This window comes from Pimephales promelas, chromosome 22 (assembly GCF_988280905.1).
Source record: "Pimephales promelas chromosome 22, fPimPro1.hap1.1, whole genome shotgun sequence".
Classification (NCBI taxonomy): Eukaryota; Metazoa; Chordata; class Actinopteri; order Cypriniformes; family Leuciscidae; genus Pimephales; species Pimephales promelas.
In genome coordinates this window covers 18,196,488-18,219,891 of record NC_142790.1, presented here as the reverse complement: position 1 = coordinate 18,219,891, position 23,404 = coordinate 18,196,488, and the positions used below count along the sequence as shown (strand labels likewise).

General features: G+C 36.5%; 1 protein-coding gene across 1 annotated transcript in view; it reads right to left on the bottom strand.

Moving 5' to 3' along the window:
- tpk1 (thiamin pyrophosphokinase 1) overlaps positions 1-23,404 on the bottom strand; it is a 60,090-nt gene that overhangs the window by 31,208 nt on the left and 5,478 nt on the right. The window contains exons 3-6 of the mRNA XM_039666813.2: positions 19,219-19,293; positions 11,565-11,634; positions 2,231-2,303; positions 297-392 (exon numbers count right to left, since the gene is read on the bottom strand). Of these exons, the coding sequence (XP_039522747.2) occupies positions 297-392; positions 2,231-2,303; positions 11,565-11,634; positions 19,219-19,293 (314 nt within the window). The remainder of the gene's footprint in view (positions 1-296; positions 393-2,230; positions 2,304-11,564; positions 11,635-19,218; positions 19,294-23,404) is intronic.

Below are 23,404 nucleotides of genomic sequence, written 5' to 3'. Positions count from 1 at the left end.
AAAAAAAAGCATACTAAAGTTAACTTCTTTTACACAAGGGTTAACATTTTTTTCTTTCCATTTCAGATGTCATTTATTTTAAAGAAAGTAACGACACAGTTTACTGCTGTTTTTTTTAGTTGCACAATTTAGCCATAATTAATTGGCAGTTAAGTTGCGTTTCATTACGACAGATCTACAAATGCAAAGTGGTCACGTGTTTCTGAGGCGCAAATGGGGTCAAAAAGCTGCGGTGCGGGTCTGAAGCATAAGACCGAAACATTCAGAAGGACAGAGAGAGAGAGATAGAGTCCAACCTGCAATTTCCGTGCTTTGATCTCCTCCGCCATAATGGCCAAGCACTTAGTGAAGTCAGTCAGATCCTGGTCAGGCGTTTCCATTAGCCTGCAGTTCTGGAGCAAAATAAGTCAAATTGGAAGACAGTATGTGAATAACTGACAAATAAAACAGAATTTTTAATTCAACATCAAGAATTTTGGTAAAAGTATGAATGCATAAAGTTTTACACACATTTTGTACGCACACAGTCTAGTTATGTGTTAAGCACCAGATTCAGCAAAGGATTTATGCAAATCAAGAAACGGTGTAAACGGTAATAGGCCTTATATTACTTGCAGCATGCAAACGGCATCTATAATGAGCCTAATTTACATCGAAAGGAGGAAAAAAACTCAAGGTGACTTTGTTTACATACTCTGCACATTTATTACCTCTTCAACATCATACAGTAGACGGACGTTTGTGATAAAAAAAGCATGTTTGGGTTGAAATACTGTGTGAAAAAGTGGCAACTGTTTAGTGAAGTTATTCTTGTTAAATATTTTCACAAACAGCCTCTCTGATTCCTCTCTGATGAAAAACAAAGTTTCTAAACTAAAAAAAGTTTAGAAACTTTAGAGTTGATACACTACAGACTGCCTCCTGGCTTCTCGCATTTTGTCTGATCGCGCTTTGTGTTTTGTAAATGGGATCTCTTGCTGTGCGAATTCTTTGAGTGTCAGGAAGGGCAGAGGCGAACGTTGCTCGTTTTCCAGTCTCAGTTCTCTCGAACGGCTGCATATACACGGCCGTCACAGGTGACTTCTCAAACGCAGCAGGTACCACAAAAATCACGCATCTAAACGTCAGCCGTGGAGCGTGTTTCTTTTCCTTCCTTTATCCTCCACAGAGCATCACTCTAGTTTTTATTCCGTTTCAAACCCATTTAAATTCAAGCGCCATGGTCTGTCAGACTTCGGCTCCCCCAAAAGCGGCATACACCGGCTTAGGAATGACATAAAAATGCATGTATGCAGGATTATAACAATGCAAATAACCTCTGCTACTGATTACTTAGCAGATGGTTTTCATTCAAACTGACGTACAGTACACTAATTTCAGAGACGGTCCCACAGGAGAAGAGTGCCGTTAAGTGCTTTGCTCAAGGGCACGGTGGAGGCCTCTCGGTAACACTTCACAGGTTCACCAGCTTTGTTAAGAGCTTTAGCCACTAGACTGATACCGCACTGCACCTTTCCAGAATGACAGGAAGTCAGTGGTGTGAATCTGTGAAATCTACATGACTTGAGGAAGTGAGTGGCAGGGGGCCATAGCTGGAAAGGACAAAATATGAATCTCAATTACAAAGTCAACTTTGTGTGCCAGACAAACAATATTGCAAAAGAGCTTACATTAATATTTAACATATTTTTTTATATCAGTTTTGGAGAATTTATGGATATATTTATACCAGTGGCTCTCAAAGGGAAACAAGAACAAAATAGTTTGTCATACTGAAGTACAAAAAGTGCTTAAAATCAAACATCGAAAAATTCATTAATAATACGATGAACTTTATAGGCCAAATTTTATGCATTTTTATCAATATACAATAGGCTAAATCACCATTTAGAAACCAGGGTGTTAATTTTTTGTAATTGTTTATAATTTTCATAATTACTTACTTATTATTTTTTTAATATATTCATGCATCACATTCACTTTTGATAGCCAAAAATTGGCTTCTTTTTTTACTGGAACAATCTTTGATGTCAAGAACTAAAATTTGGGAATTATTGCTATTCTAACTTTGCTCAGTCAAATGTTTAATCATATGGTAGATGTTTAATACTGCATTGAGCATTTGAGCAATCATAATGTATTAGAATACCTCCTTGAATGTGCATACATAAGGAAATAAAAAGAAAGTAAAAGAGACATCACAAGAGAGTCCCAGAGAGACTACGCTTACCTTTTCTGTGTAAAATGCTTTGACCTCTGGCAGGATTGAATCAAAGTCTCCATTTATGTAGTCTGGGAGAAAACTTGATGGGAAGAGAGAGAAAGAGAAACTGAAGTGAGAGAGAGAGTGGGAGAAGAGGGTGTCGGGTAAAAAAAAAAAATCACAATTTGAGCAGCCATCGGATCCTTTATTCATGTGAAATGAAGGTGCGTCTCTGACACGGGCCATGGAAAGCTTCAGTGACAGGACCCCACTAGAGCCATTCAACGCCTGCCAGTCACAGCACTATCTGTCCCCAGACATGACAAAAGCGACACAGACAGCCTCTTGACACAGTGAGGGGTTGAGAGAGAATTGATGCACACTGCCACCGTTGCACCCCAAACTTTTGCAACATAGATTTACGATATCTATGGAGGCAATGACAAGATTTTCTTCGCTCAGACGGGCAGAGTGTTCATTTTGAGAAAGGCAGATCATGTTGCGGCTTCTTTCGTTTTATTCCCTGAGAGAAGAAAGGCAGCGTGGGTCTAGGTAGGCATTAAAGCATAAAGACTCGATGTCACGATTTCACGGTCCGCCGGGCGGTGCATGTAGCCGCTGAATGAGCAGAGATGCGCTGCCGAGCTGGTTTAATAATAACACGGCAGTGGATTACGGGAGCGCTATCTTCATCTCACGGATGAATCTGAGGCCCGACGAGGAGAACACAGGCTGTGTTATAAACAGATTGTGTGTGGATAAAGCAAGTGCAATGCTAAATTGACAAGATAATCATTAGCTTTACTGCTTGAATTATTAATTTAGTCCTTTTAAACGACAAATAATAGGAAAATAAGAAATGCAATTCTGTTTTTAATGATTTTTTTTTTTAGAGGCAGCATAAATGGAATCCGATTCTTGGAATAAACTATATATTAAACCGCTGTATAGAGCAGTGCATTATATCGAAATATCACAACGGCTTGCAATAACTGGGGTCATGAACAAAAGACAAGAAGAAAATCCCTTACTTCACTTGACTGAATAACTTTTGTAGCTTTAATAAGAGTCAGTATATATTTAATTCATAGAGTGAATTAAGACACTAAGGGTGTATTCACACCTGCCTTGTTTGGTTCGATTGAATCGTACTCTAGTTCGTTTCCCCCTTTGGTGTGGACCTTTTGGGCAGGTGTGAATACAGCAATCCAACTCGGGTACGGAGCAAACAACCGAACCGAGACCCGTACGATTCGTTTACGGTGTGAACATGAACAGACCCAACTGCAAGAAAGCACTGCGCCTTTGACTTAACAGGCTTCCGTAGTCGGAGTTGCGTTATGGGAAAGTGATCTGTTGTAGCCTACTACATTCGATAAAATGAGTCGTGGTTTGACCTGGAGCTTCGAAGAGACGAGCTGCCTCATTAACATTTGTGTTCAACATGTTTACTGAATGGATGAAGGAGAGGGGATATGAAAGGTCTCTCACACAGTGCCGCGTTAAAGTAAAAAAACAACTTTGGCAACATTATATGAAAGTGCGCAATGCTCTAAACAAGAGTGGAAATGGAAAAGAGAAATATCTCCATGCTGAGCCTTTTTTGCACTTCCTGATTTCCCTACTTGAGAATCCTTGTCCAATGAATGGACGACCATAGCACACGTGTGGTTTTGTTTAGAAATTTTGGTTCACTTGCAAAAGAGCAGTGTGAAAGCAAACCGTAGCAAAAAAAAAAAAAAAATGTATTTGGTCCGGACCAAAGCAAGTGAACTATCGGACTTTCCTGGTGTGAATATACCCTAACATTCAGAACGACAATCAAAACAGATGGAGTAAATCGAGTCAATCAACACAGCCAAAGCTTTCACAGTCCTATAGCTCGTTCTGACATTTAATTCGGTAACATTAGGCATTTTGATTCATATGCTATTTAATGTTGATAATCACATTTAATTTACAATTCATATGATATTGCTTTTCTTCTTCTTCTTTGTCTGTGTTTTGATCAGGAGCTTCAGCACTCTTTCAGAAGATGTCTAATAGCACCCCCTACCGTATAACAGTGAAAACACGGAAAGCCAGAAATTTCCATCATTGGCAGGGAAGCATTGTCTCATCAATCATGGAAATTTCCATCAATGGCAGGGAAAGAGTTAATGGGACATTCTATCAACAGGGGTTCAAAATGTGAAAGCCATTATTGGAACCGTTACATTTAAATCAAAGTAATCGAGCATATTACATCATCTTAAGAGGATTCAACGTGGTTACAATTTGTGCACCTACTAATTGTATTTTAAGCCCCAATTAATCTTTCTGCCAAAAAACCTGGATCATCTAGAACACTTCTGGCTTTGACCAAGGGTTCAATGTGCAAGAAAAAGCAATGAACAGGTTCAACGTTTCCTGTTGTGTGCGCGCCAACAGACTCCCCATTAAACAGGAAACCATAAATAACCCTCAGCAGTGACAGTTCTGCGGCCACATTAAGGTGAAGCTAAATTAAACCTTTCCTTTTGACATTTTATCAGCAAAACAGCTCTTCCCACAGCAGAGCTCAAATTGGAGGCAAAATACACCTCTTTTACATTCAAATTAAAGTGTCACTTAAAGTTAATCGTAACGCAGGGACTATACCTCGTTGGAAAAGGACTCGATTTGGACCGGCACGGAGAAAATTAGAATTAAGAATTGAAGTAATTCCAGAAGGTCAAGACCAACGCCAATGGGAGAACCAGGGATCAGACACCCTGTCGCATCAGATGCTTCTTTCATTTTGTCACAGCCCGAAGAGACAAGACAGACAGACGAGATCACAGTTATCAGTCTGGCTTCCTTGCTGTTTTCTAGTTACGCACTCTAAAATAACATCAATGAGGATGTGGGGAGGTGAAAATTGGGCTCCCAAGTGACATTCAGGAACAAAACTACATGCAAATCCTTAAACATCTTGTATTTTGTTGCAGCCTTTGTTTTCTAATAAGTGATGTGACTGTTCATCAACAGGGGAGCTTGGTATTGGCTTCGTTTGGCGTAGCACAAATTTCGCTCTTTTTTTTTTAAGTCAATAAGCCCACTCAGGACTTAAATAACAGATCGCCTGCTTTATGCCTGGCAGTTTCACACACCTCTCAGAAGTCCCCCTCAAGAGACCTCTTCAGCTGTTGCTTCATTACAGGCAGTCTGGTGAAATCATAAAGCCACCCCTCCTGAGTGGATCATCTGAACAGACGATCAGCTTTTGATTATGCCTCAGAGTTCATTTTCGACTCCTTCATAATCAGTAAAGGTCACACAAGTTCTCTCGAATAACTACAGCTGCACAACAAGTACCGAGCTGAAATACTATACAATACTGTGTATCCATGGTGACATATATTGTTTCTGAATAACCATAGTGAACTTCCCTGCTTCATTTTGTCATGACAATGAAGTCACAACTACTACTGGCTGAAGTGCCTGAAGTCCCCCTGTAGTCAATAATTTTGAATAAATAAATAAATAAATTCTTCATGTCTTTAAATAGCTTGAAAGTAACAGCATTGCACCATTTAGTATACGCGGTTCTATGGATATGCAAATGAACCCCGTCTCCACTCACTCACACCAGATTGGAGATCCACTCGTTGACTCAGATTGGTTTAGTTTGGTAGTTTGTCAGAAACACCAGCAATTTCAAACCACATTTTTTAATACTGTCTTTGCTTCACTGCAGTTTTACAGAGAAAATACTCCTTAATGGTGTTGACTTATGAATGTGCACATGGTTTGTCTTAAAGCATTTTAAAAACAACACATAGACATATAAACACCATTAAAAGCTTGATTTTCACCACAGGGGCACTGTAACAGATGGATATTTCATTGCCAATCATAACAACAGTAAGGACTGGGAATGGCCAAAAAAAAGGTTATATCTAAAATGTTATTTATCCCCATGATGGCAAAGCTGAATTTTCAGCAGCCTTTACGTTAATTCTTCAGATTACCATTTACCTGTCACAGTCATCATCTGCACTAGTCTGTCTTTGACATCACTACACTTCCCAGGATCCCGCTTGTCTCCTCACCTGAACTCACTTCCTCATTAGCCACCTGTTTCCCGTTATGATCATCTGTGTCACCTGTCCTCACCTTGTTATTGTTCATTTGTATCTGTATTTAGACTCCTTCTGTTCAGTTATAGCGGAGGATTTTCTTTTTTCCGGGTGGGTAGCCTATACTATTGGTCCACCTAAGTGTCAATCATTCTGGTGATATGTTTACGTAAGGCCGTCGTACGTGCTCGTCGCTATGTAGTTTTTCGCTTTCTGCGCATGCGCACTTTCAGGTGTATTATGTGTGATGAGTTTTGGTCGAAAGAGAAAAAATGTATACAAACTGTATGATAAGAAGAGAATGGCCGCAGAATATAGAAACAAGACCAGAGTAATTTTAGGTGAATATTTCACATGCTGGCGTGCGCTAAAAGCACAGGTTGGGCTTCCCACTGATGCCAGTCGCGAAGATTCTACTACGGGTAAAGTTTGTCATGCTATTTGGAGAAATCCATTTAAAATCACTGCTAGTAAAAGTTAATGTAAGCTATGATTAGCGATGCTAGCCCAGGCACAAGTCATGCACCGCGTAGACATGGTAAACATCTCAATTTGTCTAAAATAGCCTTATGACCAAATGGTAAATTGTATCACGCTGAAATATTCTAAAACCTTGTGTGTTCATTTTCGATAATTCCAATGTGTTAACCATAGTATTTATTACACAAATGCAACAAGCTACTTCTCCATTGCATATCATGTCTTGAGTCCTCGGTCACTCAATCGATCAGTATAAGAAGTAAATAAAATAGTGTTGCGCATGTGCATTTTTTAAAAAATTGGAGAGGCCGGGTCTTCTCTAAAAGTCAGAAAGATCCTCCGCTATACCTTTAATCTTTGTCAGTCGTCATCTATATAGTTGACTGAAGTCCTGAAATGTTTCCCTTCATCTCTGTAGTTTAAATTTGTAAATAAAGCATCTTCGTTGAGTTCCTTTTGTCCTCGTCTTCTGCATCCTGCACAACGCCAGACATTCCCACAGCGATTAAAAGATTGGAAGTGATAGTTCCGCACCCTCAGATTGCTCTAAACCTGTATGAATTTCATTCTTCTCCTGAACACAAAAGAAGATATTTCGAAGAATATAATGGCATAGTATGGAAGTCAATGGGGTCTATCAACTGTTTGGTAACCCATATTCTTAAAAATATCTTCTTTTGCGTGAAATATGAAAAACTAATTCAGGTTTGGAACAACTTGGGTGAGTAAATGATGACAGAATTTTCATTTTTGGATGAACTACCACTTTAATGAAACTTTCAGATCGAAGCTCTCACTTCGCTCTCACTAGCTGTTTTAAGAGAAATTTATGTACCAATCTAACAGCTAATGAGCCATCTGAAGATTGTGAGATTATTCAGAGAGCAATCACTGTTGATAATCCAGACACTTTGGGACAAGAAACCTGTTCCACAATAATGACCGATACCATCTGCAAATGGGAGAAAAAAGCATGGTATGTTTCATGAGCTCCAAAGCAATAGTGTGTTCAATGCTTCAGTTCAAATAAAGCTGAGCTTTCTAAACTAATCAAAATGTACCAGGAAAGGTCAATGCAGTAATTACATTTAAGGCAGTGTGAGATAATAACAGGATATGTCTTGATCTGTGCACCAGCTCTGAAGATTTCCCTCTCTGTCAGCTCCTGTTTGCACAGGGAGATTAAAAATGAATAATCACGGTAGATGCATGTAATTAGGCAAGGCCAGAGGTCTGCCAGACATATGAAATGTGTTCTGGTTCAGGATCAAAGAGACTTCTAGGAATGATCGCTGCTCACAAATGAGTAAAAAACAAGAAGGTGCCGCAATGTGGAGACAGATTTGCAAGTATCATTAGTTACACACTGGTTTTGGTCAATTCAGCAATTTTCCATTTTTAAAGGGATAGTTCACCCAAAACTTCTGTCATCATTTATGCACCCTCACATCTTTTTAACATAATAAAAGCTATATGGTAACTCAGTGTAGACCACAAATAGACCACAATTTAAGTTGTCATGATTGATGATCCTGCCCTTACTCGCAAGTGAGTTGAACTTCAGGCTGATTTTGTGAACTGAAGCAACACGTTTATTGAAATGATCTGAATTATTCAGACCATGTTTGTGAACTGAATCAACTAATTTATTGAAAAGACTGGAATCAATCAGACCATTTGTTTTCAAACTGAATTAAGCAATATTTTGAATTAATAATATCTGTTGTGTGAACTGGAGCAACTGATTCATTACAAATATGCGAATAATTTAGACTGGTTTTTATTAACTTTATTAAATTATTCATTACAAATATCTGAATAATTTAGACTGGTTTTATGAACTGGATCAAATGATTCACTTGAAGATCTTATCCATTTAGAGTGATTTTATGAATCTAATCAACCAGATTGTTGTTGAGACTTGCCTGGTTAAATAAAAGACTTGAATTGTTCAGATAAGTTTTGTGAACTAAATCAAATAATTAATTGGAAATATCAGAATCATTCAGACTAATTTTGTGAACTGAATCTACCAATTCATTGAAAAGTTTGGAATCATTCAGAATTGACCAATATTTTGAATTATTAAAATCAGTTTTGTGAACTGAATCAACTGATTGATTACAAATACTTGAATCATTTAGACTTATTTTATGAACTGGATCAACTGATTCACTTCAAGATCTGATTAATTTAGAGTGATTTTGTGAATCGAATCAATCAATTCGATAAAAAGATTTGAATTATCCAGATCAGTTTTGTGAACTGAATCAACCAATCTAATGAAAAGATTGGAATCATTCAGACCTTTTTTCTCAAACTCTCAAAAGTTTTGTGAACTGGATCAAGTGATTCATTACAAAGATCTGAATCCTTCAGACTGGTTTTATGAACTGGATCAACTGATTCACTTTAATATCTGATTCAATCAGAGTTACATTGTGAACCAAATCAACCAATTCGTTGAAAAGATTTGAATTATTCAGATCAGTTTTAAACTAAATCAAGCAATCCATTGGAAAGATCTAAATTATGTTCTGGCATGGTATTACATGACGGTAAGCAAATTACAGAAATATAATTTTGATGAAGTATCTCTTTAATTCCTTAAAAATGTTAATTCCTTACTTCCATCAAAGGAAGAACTAAAAAAAAAAACACTTCATCTGTTGATGATATTCATCTCCAAATATGGAATATTTAGCTTGAATCTCAGACCCAATTAATTTCCAGCAAGATATTCCCTAATGACAACACATATGGCTAACTGTCTGGAGAAGGCTTCTATACTCCATTTTGGCAGCTCTGAATAAAATCTACAGATGAAAACAAAAGCATATGGAGTAAAGCAATGACAGGTACAAGAGAATTGATGGATGTGACATGGAACAGGGCGTGCTGTATGTGTGCATTCAAAAGAGATTGTTTATTTTTTAGAACGTCCTTTGAGGTGTCTTTGGCAGTGCTGCTGCAAGCTGATAAGCTCAAAAAAACAACAAGCTTCTGACGATCGCAGTCGAAACGTACTTTACTGGCAGTGTGCACAACGGATCATTAGCTCCATATGAAGAAATTCTGACTCCCTTAAATGCGCCTGCTGTCACAATAAACCAGCTGTTTTGAAGCAGCAGCTCAGTCTATTATATGTGGCGTAATATATGTCCATTTAATTTTTTTCTCATCTGCTGTGTTTATTATCCTATTTGAATAATTTTACTGGCTCAGGCTTTTAAAACCATTACTATGCTTATCAATTTAAAGAAGTGTACTTGCCAGAGAGGGAGAGTGTTTCATGTTTTCAGTTTTAACGATCATTGTGATGCCATTAAAAGACAGTGGCTATTTTTAAATACAAAAAAATTGTTATGAATTACGAATTTACTATTTTGTTTCATGCTGCTAACTTGAATTACAAAGGTTAGTTGACCTAAAGATGAAAACTATTCCATAATTTACTCACCCTCAAATCATCCAGGATCTTTCTTTCAGCCAAACCCAATCAGAGTTATATTTAAAAAAAACCTGGCTCCTCCAAGCTTTATAATGGGAGTGAATGGCACCTTAAGATTTTGAAGTTCAAAAAGCACATCCATCCAACATAAAAGTAATCCACAGGGTTACTCAAGGCCTTCTGAAGCAATGCGATGCGTTTTTGTAGGAAAAATATCCATATTTACAACTTTATAAACAGTAAACATCGGCTTCCGGAGTCCGAAAGCAAGTGATTATAGTTAGTTTTGGGTAATTTTTAGGTGAACTGAACGTTTATGCTTTATCAAACACTTTCTGAACAAGGTTTCCACTCCTTTTCTTTAAAAAAATGCACAAATCTGGCTTACAAAAAAGCACTTACAATGGAAGAGAATAGGGCCAAATACATAAACATTTAAAATACACTGTTTCAAAATTATACATACTGAATATTTTAGTTTTTAGTTTTACGAACGTCTTCTGTATGCATCCAATTTTACAAATTTGTTGCCATGACCACTCAACACAAAAACCCTAAAATGACAAGAACTACTTAATCGCTGACATAATACACAAGTTTTAACAAAATAATGAATTTACTGTGCTTAAGCTGCAGTCTCATACAGTAAATTCCTCATTGTAATATTGATTTTTGCTTTTTACACATTAAACAAGGGACAAGTCAAAATTACAAATGCCGCGTTGATAAAGCTTAAATTGTACTGAACCCGGAATATTCCTTTAACAAAAGACAAACATTGTCTCCAAATTCATGATCTTTCCAAAAGTAAAGACACCAAAGTTACCAAAATGTTTTTTTTTGTTTTTTTTTTTTGTTCTTTTTGGAAATTAACAACTAAACAATTTCTAGGTGCCAAAATAACAGCATTTGTTTTTGGAGGGACATGAAGCAATCTATCCCTTTAAATAAACAAATGTGTGTATTTAGTTCCACCACTCAGTTGTGATTTCCATGCTTGGAGAGAGTCTGATATTCAGCTTTATTTTTAGGTGGTAGAATGAAAAGGGGACCCAAAGAAAAGAAAACAATTGAAAACCACCCAGGAGAGGAGAGAAGTGCCCAATTTAGAGGCCTGGAGATGAATCTGGCCTGTCAGCCACTGACAAAAGGTGATGGATTAGGAGTTAAATCCTCTGAAAGCACTCTGGCAAGCAGGATACTCCTGAGGCCTCCTACAAGTCCAGCGGTTCTGAGAATGAACATGTGCAATGACACCAGAACCTTGACATCACCAGATCCATCTCTGCCCTCCGAGTCAATAGTGAAGGGAGCCAAAATAGGTTCTCACCTCTCACGACGACCCTCCGTGAGCCGGAACAGATGATTGGCACCTCCGTCAGCGCATGCCCGGATCTTGGCTGAAACGGCAAAACAAGTAACAAGAGGTGCTTAGATGAATCCTTGATCGCCTTCATTACAACTCAGATCTCGGAGCAAAAATGAGTGAAGAGGTAAATATCATTGAAATCGCATTATACGGCTATACGTTTGAAGCCATTTCAGAGCCCATCTCGGTAACTGCTGACATGCCAGAATGAAAACAAATAGATTATTCTAGATCATGGCCATCATGACAGTAATGGCTCCCTTGTGCCTTTTCGCGAAAGCACTAATCATTTTAGGATGAAGGTCAGTCTGTCCTGTCAGGATCATCATCGGTTCTGATAAGCATGGTGAGACTTGTAATTTTCACAGTAAGGCCAGTGGGAAGCTAAATCCAGTACCACTGGTTTTGACAAGGGATATGACATCACATCTACATAATGAATCTTGATCTACTCTGTGTAATAACTTCATATACTGTATCATACAGTGTTGGGAAAGTTCACTTTCTACATGAACTTCAAAATTCAGTTCACACATTTTAAAATGAACTAGGTCATTTATAGTTCTTTTTTTCCATATGTTGCAAGCTCTTTTTTCTATTATTATTGCCACAGCCCATATACAACCACAAACAACAATTATTTTATCGACGGGCAGTTTGCACAGATATGTACGATTTTTCCCATCCTCACTGACATCGTCATCCGTCATATCCGTTTAAATGATCATACGACGCCTCCTCGCGCGCTGCTTTGTCGACAATGGCCGCGGCGCGACACTGCTGGCGGGTGTTGACAGATTGGGTGTTTTTTCGCTACATATTAAGGCCTGTTTACGTGTGTTTTAGCTGGGTTTTTCGCCTGGATGGCTCTATAGCATTGTTTCTCAAACTTTTTCAGCCCAAGGACCACTTTATCTTCCATTTTTTTTCTGAGGACCAACTAACAAAATCCCACTCTAACACGCCCCCAAAAAACTAAAAAATTGTAAGGATAAGCTAAATTTAAGTTTACATTTAACTCCTAACTGAGCTTTGACTGATAGGCTTTTCATTTTTCTGTCAGTGAAGAAAGTAAACATAGGGTCAACTGATATAGGTTGATTTTGCCTATGAATAATTTTTCTCAGACGCGTTTATTTACTGAAAGCTAAAGCTTGGTAATTAAGTTTATTAATGCATTCACAATATGTATAGGCTACACATTTACACAAATGATTAACGCTCTATGGCAGGCAGGGTGGACATATAATTACTTTACATGTTTTATATAAGTGATTTCTTAAGTTATTTACGCCTGTCGGCTGTCTACGGACGTTGGTTTTTGCCGTTATTTTGTATTGAAGTCTATGGGGAGTCTAGTTTGTTTTCCCCCATAAGGGGGCGGGGACAAAATTGACAGTTAAGTTCCCGGCTGTGCCGGTTGTGCGTATACAGTACGTTCAGTTCACGTTCGCCCAAAATATAAACGCGTTCATTGAACGCGTTCAGGCACAATACTGATATCATATAATGATGTCTTTAGGTATTATGAAAAACAGATATTATAAGTCTGATGTATTATGACAACCTTTATAGACCTTATGCACCACAGAAACGTGGGCGCTGTCATCTTTAGAATATTGTCTTTGAACTTCCGATTCTGTATATTTCTATGGCATCGCTGTCGAGGAGTAATTAGCTGGTGAAGTGGATTTACTTATTGTAGAGTTAACAAAAGTTATTATGAGCATTGTAATGTTTATCATAAGCATTGTAAAGCAGATGTCTCAACAAATGTCGATCGGGAATTTTTTTTACGAGCAGTTCATTCATACTTATGCAAGATCGCTGTGGAAATACAGACTGGAAGTCAAAAGACAACGAGTGCAACGCTGAAAAGGGGCGGGGCTACATAAGGTCTATAAAGCACTATATAAACAGGCTTCACATGAAGTGTTACCTGAGATTCGGTTTCAGTTTGTGAATTCAGTACACTACAGGCTAACAAATCTCGGAAAGCTGTTACAGCATATGCTCGGTTGGTTTAAAAAAAAAAACATCTAAAAAAGAAAATTAAAATGATAATCCTGTCGACTTTGAAGTCTGACACGAGCAGAAGTTCAGAAGAAGTGCTCTTGACTTTTTGTAGCTGATGAACTAAAGCACACAGATGTGGGATTCACTCTCTAGACAATTGCAAGAAGTAACAAATAGTAATGTAAAATTTTAACTGCATAAATTAGTTATTTTAAACCAGGTGCTTAGAGAGTGGCGGCTTTCCTTTGAAGACTTTTCTTCCCTCTTTTATCAAGCAGCTTGGTTATAAGCATGCAATCCTCTTATTTAAAACATCACAAACCCAACAGTACTGCATTTAAAAACAAACAATGTGTTTTATGTTTTGATTTTCTCACATAAGTTCCATGAAAAGGGGAGGGAGCATTTTCACGGTTGGATGAAACAAAGACATTTCTGGGACAATTACTCAGATGTTATGCGTATAAGAGTGAGGAATTGTCACAAAGATCATGTCTAGAAGAACGTAATCTTGTCAGCACAGTTGGTTTATGACCAAGCGTTAAGAGCAGAGAATTGGATCACACGCCTCATGAATAATGGAGTGCGTTTGTAAGACACTCCTGCAATCCTAATGGACACGATGACTTTGGGCATACTGTTAAAACAACTTCTTTCAGGTGAAAGCATGAGGAGAATCAAGGGAAATATTTTAACACCTGTACAGATTGGTGACACAGAAGGGGGTTGAACAACACAAGAACATTCACTTTCAATTTACATGCCACCTTCAATGACTGAATAAGATTCTGCACTCCTGAAAACGTGATAATACACTTGGATGGATGACATACAAATGACACTTTTGTTGCCATTGTTGTCTGTTCTCCCACTTGTCTAGACTACTGAACAATGTCTTAGACTACATAACTCAATAAATCAAAGTCAACCTTGCATCTGTGCTGCAGTATCTGCAGTTTAAAGGCTATTCTGTGGTCAAATGCTGATTGACATAAGCTACCGAGAGTGTCCTATATCAACAGGGCATTCACTACACAAAAACAGGGCTGTCAATTAAGATCAATTAATCACATGAGAAAAGTCAAATGATTATTCGTTTTAATTTGACGCTATAAGTTTTCGAAAAAATATCTCATTGTACCACATTAATAGAATCCATCCATGCTGAGGAAAAGCTTCTACATTAATATAATGAATTAAGACATTGCATTATTGTGCATAAAATTATTTAAGTAAAGTCTTGAATAGGCAGTGTATATAAAGGTTCATAGCTTTTTTATTTACATATTGCTGAACATACATATCCATTTTTTTTTTTAAATCTTCGAGTTATAAAAAAAAATGTCAGGTCGCCTGACCCCAGGGTGTGTTATTGCATTTTTTATTAAAATAATTTATTTTAGACTATTTAAAAGAGTGGTTTGTTAGTGCAAATTTATAAAATAATGAATCAATTTTTTTTTTTTTTTACAATGGTGCAAGGTTCACTCCTCTCTGTAATGACCCATTGACCCCTGCTTACACGATTACACTGCAAAATCATTTGCTCTTCATTTCTGAAATACTGCCTCATGATGATGCATCCAGGCCAGTAATTCATTAGTTCCCAGACTGCTAAATTGCTCCAGCAAAGACATCATTATTTGTTCATAGTATGATTACACTGCCGTTTCTAATGCAGTCTCGGGAGGTGAATCAAAGAAGCTGTTCTGTAAAGATCCCATCAAAGTAAACAGCATGCAACGTCTCTAACTGGAAAAAAAACAGGGCGTAATTCAGTCTAGCCTTGAACTAAATCTAGGAGCAAGACTTGAAAGCTCCAGGCTGAATGCAAATGACTCATTATTTCAACACCAGGCAAATCTATTAATATGAACACTTATAAAATGAAGACTTAACCACATGCAGAGCACAAAAGGCAATAGTCTAACATTCATGATCATGAATCTTGAGAGTCAACGGCACTTAAACTGCTGCCAGTTCTGAATGTGATGTGAATACCTAACTTGTGGTTTCAATCACAGCTGAAAGATCATGTGAGCGGCTTCGTCCAAGACTTTGAATTTAAGAATCATCAACTTTTAGCTTGGTTCAAACATGTAAGGAACATTGAATCAGTGAGTCATCACAATCAAAAAGAAGTTTACGGTGGGACCTCCAATAGTAAACAACCAAGCATTCTCACTTTTCGGTGAGGCAGCATTAGAGACGCTGGAGGGGGTAAATCATCTCTGAATGCTCTTTCACCGAAGCCCTGGTGCAGGACAGATAACCTTGTAAATAAACACTTCATAATCCACCAGCGGTGCTTCCTCTTCCTGTCATGAACTTTTGCTACTCGGTCTATTTTATGGGGGACAAATATTGATGAGGCAGACTTTGCTGTCGCTGATTTAATGTCTTTGGCAGTGGAAGTGAAGTGAAGCCTGTGGCCTCTGTAAATCAAAGAGGGCCGAGTGGTCAACGAGCAAAAGGGAAGGTTAGTTCGCCTTTTAAGCTGTTTTTTTTTAAGAGAATGGGTACACAAGTCTATCATTTTGTATTTCCTTTGAAACAGAAAGTTTGATTAGAATATATATTTTTAATAGCCTTTTTTTCACAGGCATACATCATTTGATTCTTGCTGTCTGTTGCAGCATTGGTATTTCTCATTCTAGAGAGTTTCTGATTGGACAAAAATCAGTGGAGTACAACAAGATGAGCCATCAATATTTTAGCTCCATTTTCCGGGAAGAGAAAAACTGTGTAAATGTGTAAATTACTCTCCAAAAGTTTGGGGAAGGTAAGCTTTTAAAACGTTTTTAAAAGAAGAGTCTTAATTGCTCACCAGGGCTGCATTTATTTGATCGAAAATACAGTACAAATTTTTGTGAAATATTACAGTTTGATGTCAAAGCAAACTTTCAGAGTCGCTTCAGAAATCAAAGAAACATGCAGTTTGTTGTGTTGCTTAATAGTTTTGTAGAAACGTGATATATATATATATATATATATATTTTCTAAGATTACTCGCCAAAAAACGTTGACACAAATTCATTATCGAGCCCATCAAGTGATCCAAACTCATAATCCGTCCATTGACCAAAACGCTCAAAAAGATTTCAATAAAAAGTGCTGCCAATCCTCTATCGCTGTATTGCAAAACAAACAAAATCAGGCAATGACACACAGCACAGGCATTACACTTTTCAATACCGACATACCACAATATGTGCAAAAAGGGCTTCTGGACAGGAGAGAGAAATGGTTTACTAGAGTGTGTCTGATTTTTGTTGTACTGTCAATACTTCAACACACCATGCTTTTATCAAAACAAGACGTTTGAAGCATTTCCTTCAATAAACACAGTGTTAGAGGAAGGTGGAGAGGAAAAGCGCACAGGAGATGACTAAGGCTTCCACAAATCCGATTTGGTTTTTATATTCGACCTTTAAGACCGACTGTCAATACTGTCAATTTCGCAAGTGATGAAAATGGTTTTTGACAGCGTAGTCAATGTCAGGTGCGATGAATATCACTGATGATGTAAGCAGAATGGCAAGAGACTTGAATGGCAAGAAACAACTAAGAGTGTAAGTGGAAGTGCCATTGCTCATGTCTACAGTAGCATGACTCACCATATAATGCTGAACTAATAAGGTGCGTGAGACAACATAAGTGTTAACATAAAACATAAGACAACATCCCATTTTAAAATATATGAAAAAAATAAATCGGTTATTTCAAATTGTAATAATATTTCACGATATAAAATGTTTTTACTGTTTTACAGTTCAAATAAATGCTTCTTCCAAAAACATAAAAATAAATCTTACCAACCCACATTTTTTAAAGGTAGTGTACAAAATAGAAATGGACCTGAGTCAGAGTAACTGGCCTTTTTATTTTGAGGCTAACAAAAACAATTAAGGCTGTGAGAACAGAAGGATCAATAATGGGTACACAGGTAAAAACTGTGTTTTCCTTAGTTTTGAATAAAGCATGGCAGCTACTCTAATATAGCATGCATCTACTAATCCAGTAACTTCCACACAAAGCATTTCCGGTTCTAAATTCAGTAGTATTGGCACAACTGGACTAAAGAAGTGAACTTTTGAAGGCGGTTTTGAAAAGAGTCCAAAAATGTTTTGGTATCTGCAAAGAGCAGTCTTTGATCATCCAGCCCTATAGAGAGCTGCTGGTGCCACAGGCCCATAGGGCTACACTTCTGAGGCTTACTGGAGGAGGGGTGGAGCGTCCTGCACCGGTCCCTCAAGGAAAACCATCTGGATATTCTCACCCAGCTCCCAGCAAGGCACTCATCGACAACCTGCTTTGCCTCCAGAGCTGCATGAAACATACACAGCAGCTCTAATGCAAGGGCAGGGGAATTATGATTAAGAGTTTTTAAATAGGAGACAAAACAAACTAATGCAACATAGTTAACAAACTCTCACCCGCATAGAACCAAACCGGCAACTATCTTTTGAGAAGAGTCAACATCAAATAATAGAATACAAATTTAGAAAACATTTCTTGACTTATTTTACTGCTGAACGGTTTGCTAGCCCAAAAAAATTATGTGAAAAATCCTGGAAACTAGGGCAATCAAATGACTGCACAAAATTAGTCCAATTAATTACGAAAACATAATGCAATATGAAAATGAATGCAATTAATCATGCCCCCTAAACCTTAGCTAAAAATGTTTTTCAATAATTTATGTTCAAAAATGTTTTTCAATTATTTAGCCTCAGTAATGTAATGAAAAAAATGTAATAAATAGTCTTAAGGAAGTTCCACAGCAAAAATACATGAATAAATTCAATCAATCTACTATGCCAGTTTTATTATGTGAGTAGTGTGTTCCCATCAGTGTTATTTTAGTATTTTATATACTATTATATTTATGAAAAAATTTTAATACAGTATTTTTAATATAATATTTTAATTTTATTTTAAGTTTTAGTAAAAAAAAAAATACATACATGCAAATTTTATTTAGTGTTTTTTATATTTCTAATCAGCTTTATTTTTTTTCAGTTTCTTTTATAGCAATCTTAGTGATTCAGCTTATTTTCTTTCAGTTTGTTGCCAATAGTTATTTTAAGATCTGAAATTTACGTTTTATTTAATAGAACAAAAACCATTTTTATAGTATTAGTTAACAATAACAACAACATTGGTTCACACTGACAATTCCAATAAGAGAGAACTCAGTGCATAATATAAGTGCGTATTGTGTGATACATAATTCGGTACATAAACCGAGACATAACTAGTCATGATCCAGAATTCAATACAAGAGCTATAAAGGGCTGCAATTGAAAATTGCTTGGGATCAACAAATAAAGTTACCTGAAAACAAACAGAAAACAAAAAAAATTATGTAATCATCCATCATCCAGTGGGCGATCAAAAAGATGACTAATGTGTTATGGGTTATAGGGGCTTTATAGCATACAGTGCCTCTATATCTCACCAATTAGGCCTGTCTGACCTTATCCAGAGAGTTCTGTGCCAGCTATCTCACCATTCTCTAAAGCACAAGCAAGCCAGACAAGTACAGACAAACATCAAATCAAAGGCTGATGTGTGAAATTCATCACAAAATCAATACCTTTACTCCACAGTACATGGAAGTACCGCTCATCCAACGGTTGATTCAGGATAACCAAGCAAATCCTCTGCTTTCCTGGTGAAAGAGAACAAATGTGAACATTAATGGGCAGAAATATTTCAATAGCACCCTGCGGTTGTGATGTAGTCTCTTTCATTTACAGTGTGCCACTGAGAAAAACACATTGTAATATTTGGTTTAATCTGGTGAGATAAATAGAAGCAGCTAATGAAAACAGCAAGAGTAATAACCGTGATAATACAGCCTAATTCCTTTGGTAATTGCCTAAACACAAATTCCGATGCATTTTTTGCAACTGTGCTTTATGTGCAGCAATTTAAATCAAACTGTGATATATTACCATTTCAATTTCAGCTGATTTTGCAGATATTATACAATAATAAGTATTATGCAAACAAATAATTAACACAAATATATATTCCTTTCATTCTTAGTGATACAGTAGTACATGAAATCATTTGTATTTATATATATTTTTTAACATAATGTCTGTATTATAGCAAACTTGTACACTGCATTTATCAACCTACAGGATTTAAAGAGGGATATCTGTTTTACTGGTTTTTATAATGTTTTATTCACTGTGTTTGTGTTTTTTTTTTTTTTTTTAGGTAGACAATTTTAAGATCTGTCTTGGGACAACGGATGGGAAGCCCTTCGGCTAATTCTGGTGCATTTGCAGATATGTTAATTAATATACACCGCCCCTGTCAAATAAATAAATAAATAGTCAGTAAAGAACAGATTTTTTAAAATAAATAAATAAATAATTAAATAATTAAATAAATAAGTAAATTAAAATGGGAAAGGGGTACGAAATCAATTCTTAATCTTATACATTTTTTGTAGTAAAATATAATTTTTTATTTATTTTTTGTTAGAGGTGAACCCTATAATTCATATTTTTTAAGAAGCAGTGATAAGAAAAGTATGGTAAATATAACGGGACGGAACAACAATATAAGTTTGCCCAAACTCAAACTCACAGCACCAAAGCTCATGCATCTAACCGCTAAACCACAGTTCTAACATAAAATAAACGTTCTGTGACATATGGATCCAACTATACAGCCTGATATAGGAGACGACTCAATTTGATTCCTCGATAATTTTGCGTCATTTATATTTCAAGATAATGTTCTGTAAGGCCTCCCAGTGCACAAAAACAGTACAAAATGCATGGGTTCACACATTTAATTGCGATACATTTCAGAGCCAAGCTACTCACACATTTATAATTATAGTTATTCTATCATGAAGCTAATCAAATGTTTCTCCATACAGCACAATACTACAACTGAAGTCTCTCCATGGCAAAATGCTGACAGGATTAAGGACATACTTCAGCATTAGGGAATTGTTTTTTTATGCACATTGTTAAAAAAGAATCACCAACATCACAGAATGAGGAAACGTGACAAGTGAAGTACACAGTGTACGTGTCAAAACTGTCTCCGAATAAATCACACATACTCAGAATAAATCAGTATACTGAATGTGGGTGTGAACAGAACACATCTTGCCGAACAGACTGGGGAAATATTAAGGTCCTGAGGTGCGAAAACACTGTATAAAATAATGAGAGCGATCTATCGCAACACCCGGTAGCGGCGAAAGGACAACATCTGTATTTTGCAACAGTTAAAATCGTTTTTTCACATTTCAGTCACTGATCTCCTTTCCTGTAAATTGCATTTTCGACAGCACGCACTTTTAGTAGGGCACCACAGACTTTTTCCACATTAGAATATTCTTCTCTGAGAATTATCAATTGAAATACACAGACATTACCATATACCAAATTAGCCGAGAAGCTTGCTATTCATTAGGATACAACACATTTGCAATTCAACACATAAACAACCTGGGTTTGATTAGTTCACAAATTGGAATGAATAGGACATGAAACGCAATTTCTTATTCTAAACAGAGTTCCATTAAACATCAATGTATTGAATATGTATGAATCGAAGGATTGGAAGGACACGCTGAGACTTGAAAATGGTATTTTTGGATTAGGTCAAAAATATAGGCCATGTCTTCAGTCTTCATTTCACTGAAGGGCTATCGAACATATCAGAGAAGTATAAAGTCACATCTATATTCCAGGGTTATTTTTGTTCACATGAGTCTTTTGTCTCAAAATCTCTTGAGTATATGGACCTTAAGGGAAAACAGTGTGAAAATGATGCTCAGCACTAAAACCAGTTCTTTATAGAAGAGATAAGCTCTATTATAAGAGCAAGAGAAAACAAACTTTTAAGTTGAGATTCCAATAAAAAGAAAAAATAAATAAATCTTGATCTAAAAAAAAAAGATAGATTTACAGTGGGTGGATAATTATTAGGCAAGTCGATATTCTAAACAATATAGTTTTCCCAAGCACATTTTACCAATTCCAAACCACATGCATTTTAATAACTACTATTCATTTTGAATATAATAATTTAGTAGAAGTGATGTATAAATGTTAACAAGTAAACACCTTATATTTGGATGTGCATAATAATGAAGCAGGATTTCTTTTACAGGTTAAAAAAAAAAAAAAAAGAAATACTATGAAATACTATAGAAATTGCAAAATTAAGATGTGACCATTGGACGAGAAATGTCCATTGAGGTGCAGAAAAACAGGTCGAGAAGAAACAATGCATGTTAACTGCAAAAGACTTTTTCTTTTGAAAAGAGTTTCTGGTGGTTTCACACTTAATTTGAACACTAAATTTCACACTTTACCTTGAACTCTTAGTTTCCAGTGCCTCCATTAGTCTCCAACTGCACAAAACCTGCTGTCTCCAGAAGTACAAGTTCTCTGAGATTTTGCTAAGGCAAGGAATCCTGAACATGACATGCTTAATAAGAGTCACTGTCATAAAATAGATGAAGACTGAGCAGCACCAGTTTGAGTCAGACAACAGCGGCGGTGGCGAGGGAGTCACAGTGTGAACTGCTATGAGCAAGATGGACCTTAGGTAGGAGATGGACTTAAAATTAACTCCAAAAACTGCCAGATTCAGGAGGATCAATTCTTCAAACAGTCGAAGAGGAAGTGGTGCTGGTCCCTCAAGAGTCACTGTCAACCTATCTGTCTATAAAGCCTTTAAAACAGTCCGTCTTCATGTATTTCACAACACTTCAGCTTGTGATTCTTATTAAGGGATTTCCGAATTGTTCCTTAAGAAAGTCTCAGAAAAATTGACACCTTATACTTCTGGAGACTCCAAGTAGGTTGCAGTTTTGTAAAATGGAGGCACTGGAGACTATGGTTCCCGATGGTTTCACACCTAATTATTTGCCTTAAAAGTCTTTTGTAGTTAATATATTTTCTTCTTGACCTGCTTTTCTGTGACCCTGCTGCCCCAGTTAGCATTTCTTGTCCAATGGTCGTACCTTAATTTAGCAATTTATACAGTCTTGCATCCTCCTCATGGGCATTTAATAGTTTTTGACTTTGTGTGAGTTAAATCTCCTTTTGGCCCATTATACCTGTAAAAGAAAACCTGCTTGACAATTGTTCACTTCCAGCCTTCATTTACAATAATATATCACTTCTAAATGATTATATACAAAAGTAATAGTTATTAAGATTGATGTGGTTTGGAATTGGTTTTCCCAAGCAAATGTGCTTGAAAAAAACAAACAAACAAAAAAAACCATATGATCATATGATCACGCATTGTAATAATGCTAGTCTCCTCAGGCTTTCGCACTCCTCCACTGCAGCAGTGTTGTTTCATCCCATATTTATAAAATATAAATATTAGATGGAAAAAGTCTAAATTGAAAAACTTAAAAAATTAAAAATGTTGCCGAAACCAACTGATATGAAATAAGTTTAAATTGAAATACTAAATTATCTAAAACTGAAATCCATATATTAAAAATACACTTTTAAACTTTTTTGTGTAAAAATAACAAAAGCACATAAAAAATGTAATCATACAATAGTGATAATACCGTAATAATAATAATAACACTGCACTGCAGTCTACAACTTAAACGACTCTTAACATTTCTAAAATGTATTCGAATTACAGTAAGAATGGCTAAGCAATAACGTTTTATGGAAAGCACGTTTTAAGAATTCTCACAGCGCAGCACAAGACTTTTTCAGTCTCGTTAAACAGCATTGTGTGCAGTCTGTGAATAAGATGCAGGTTTTAAA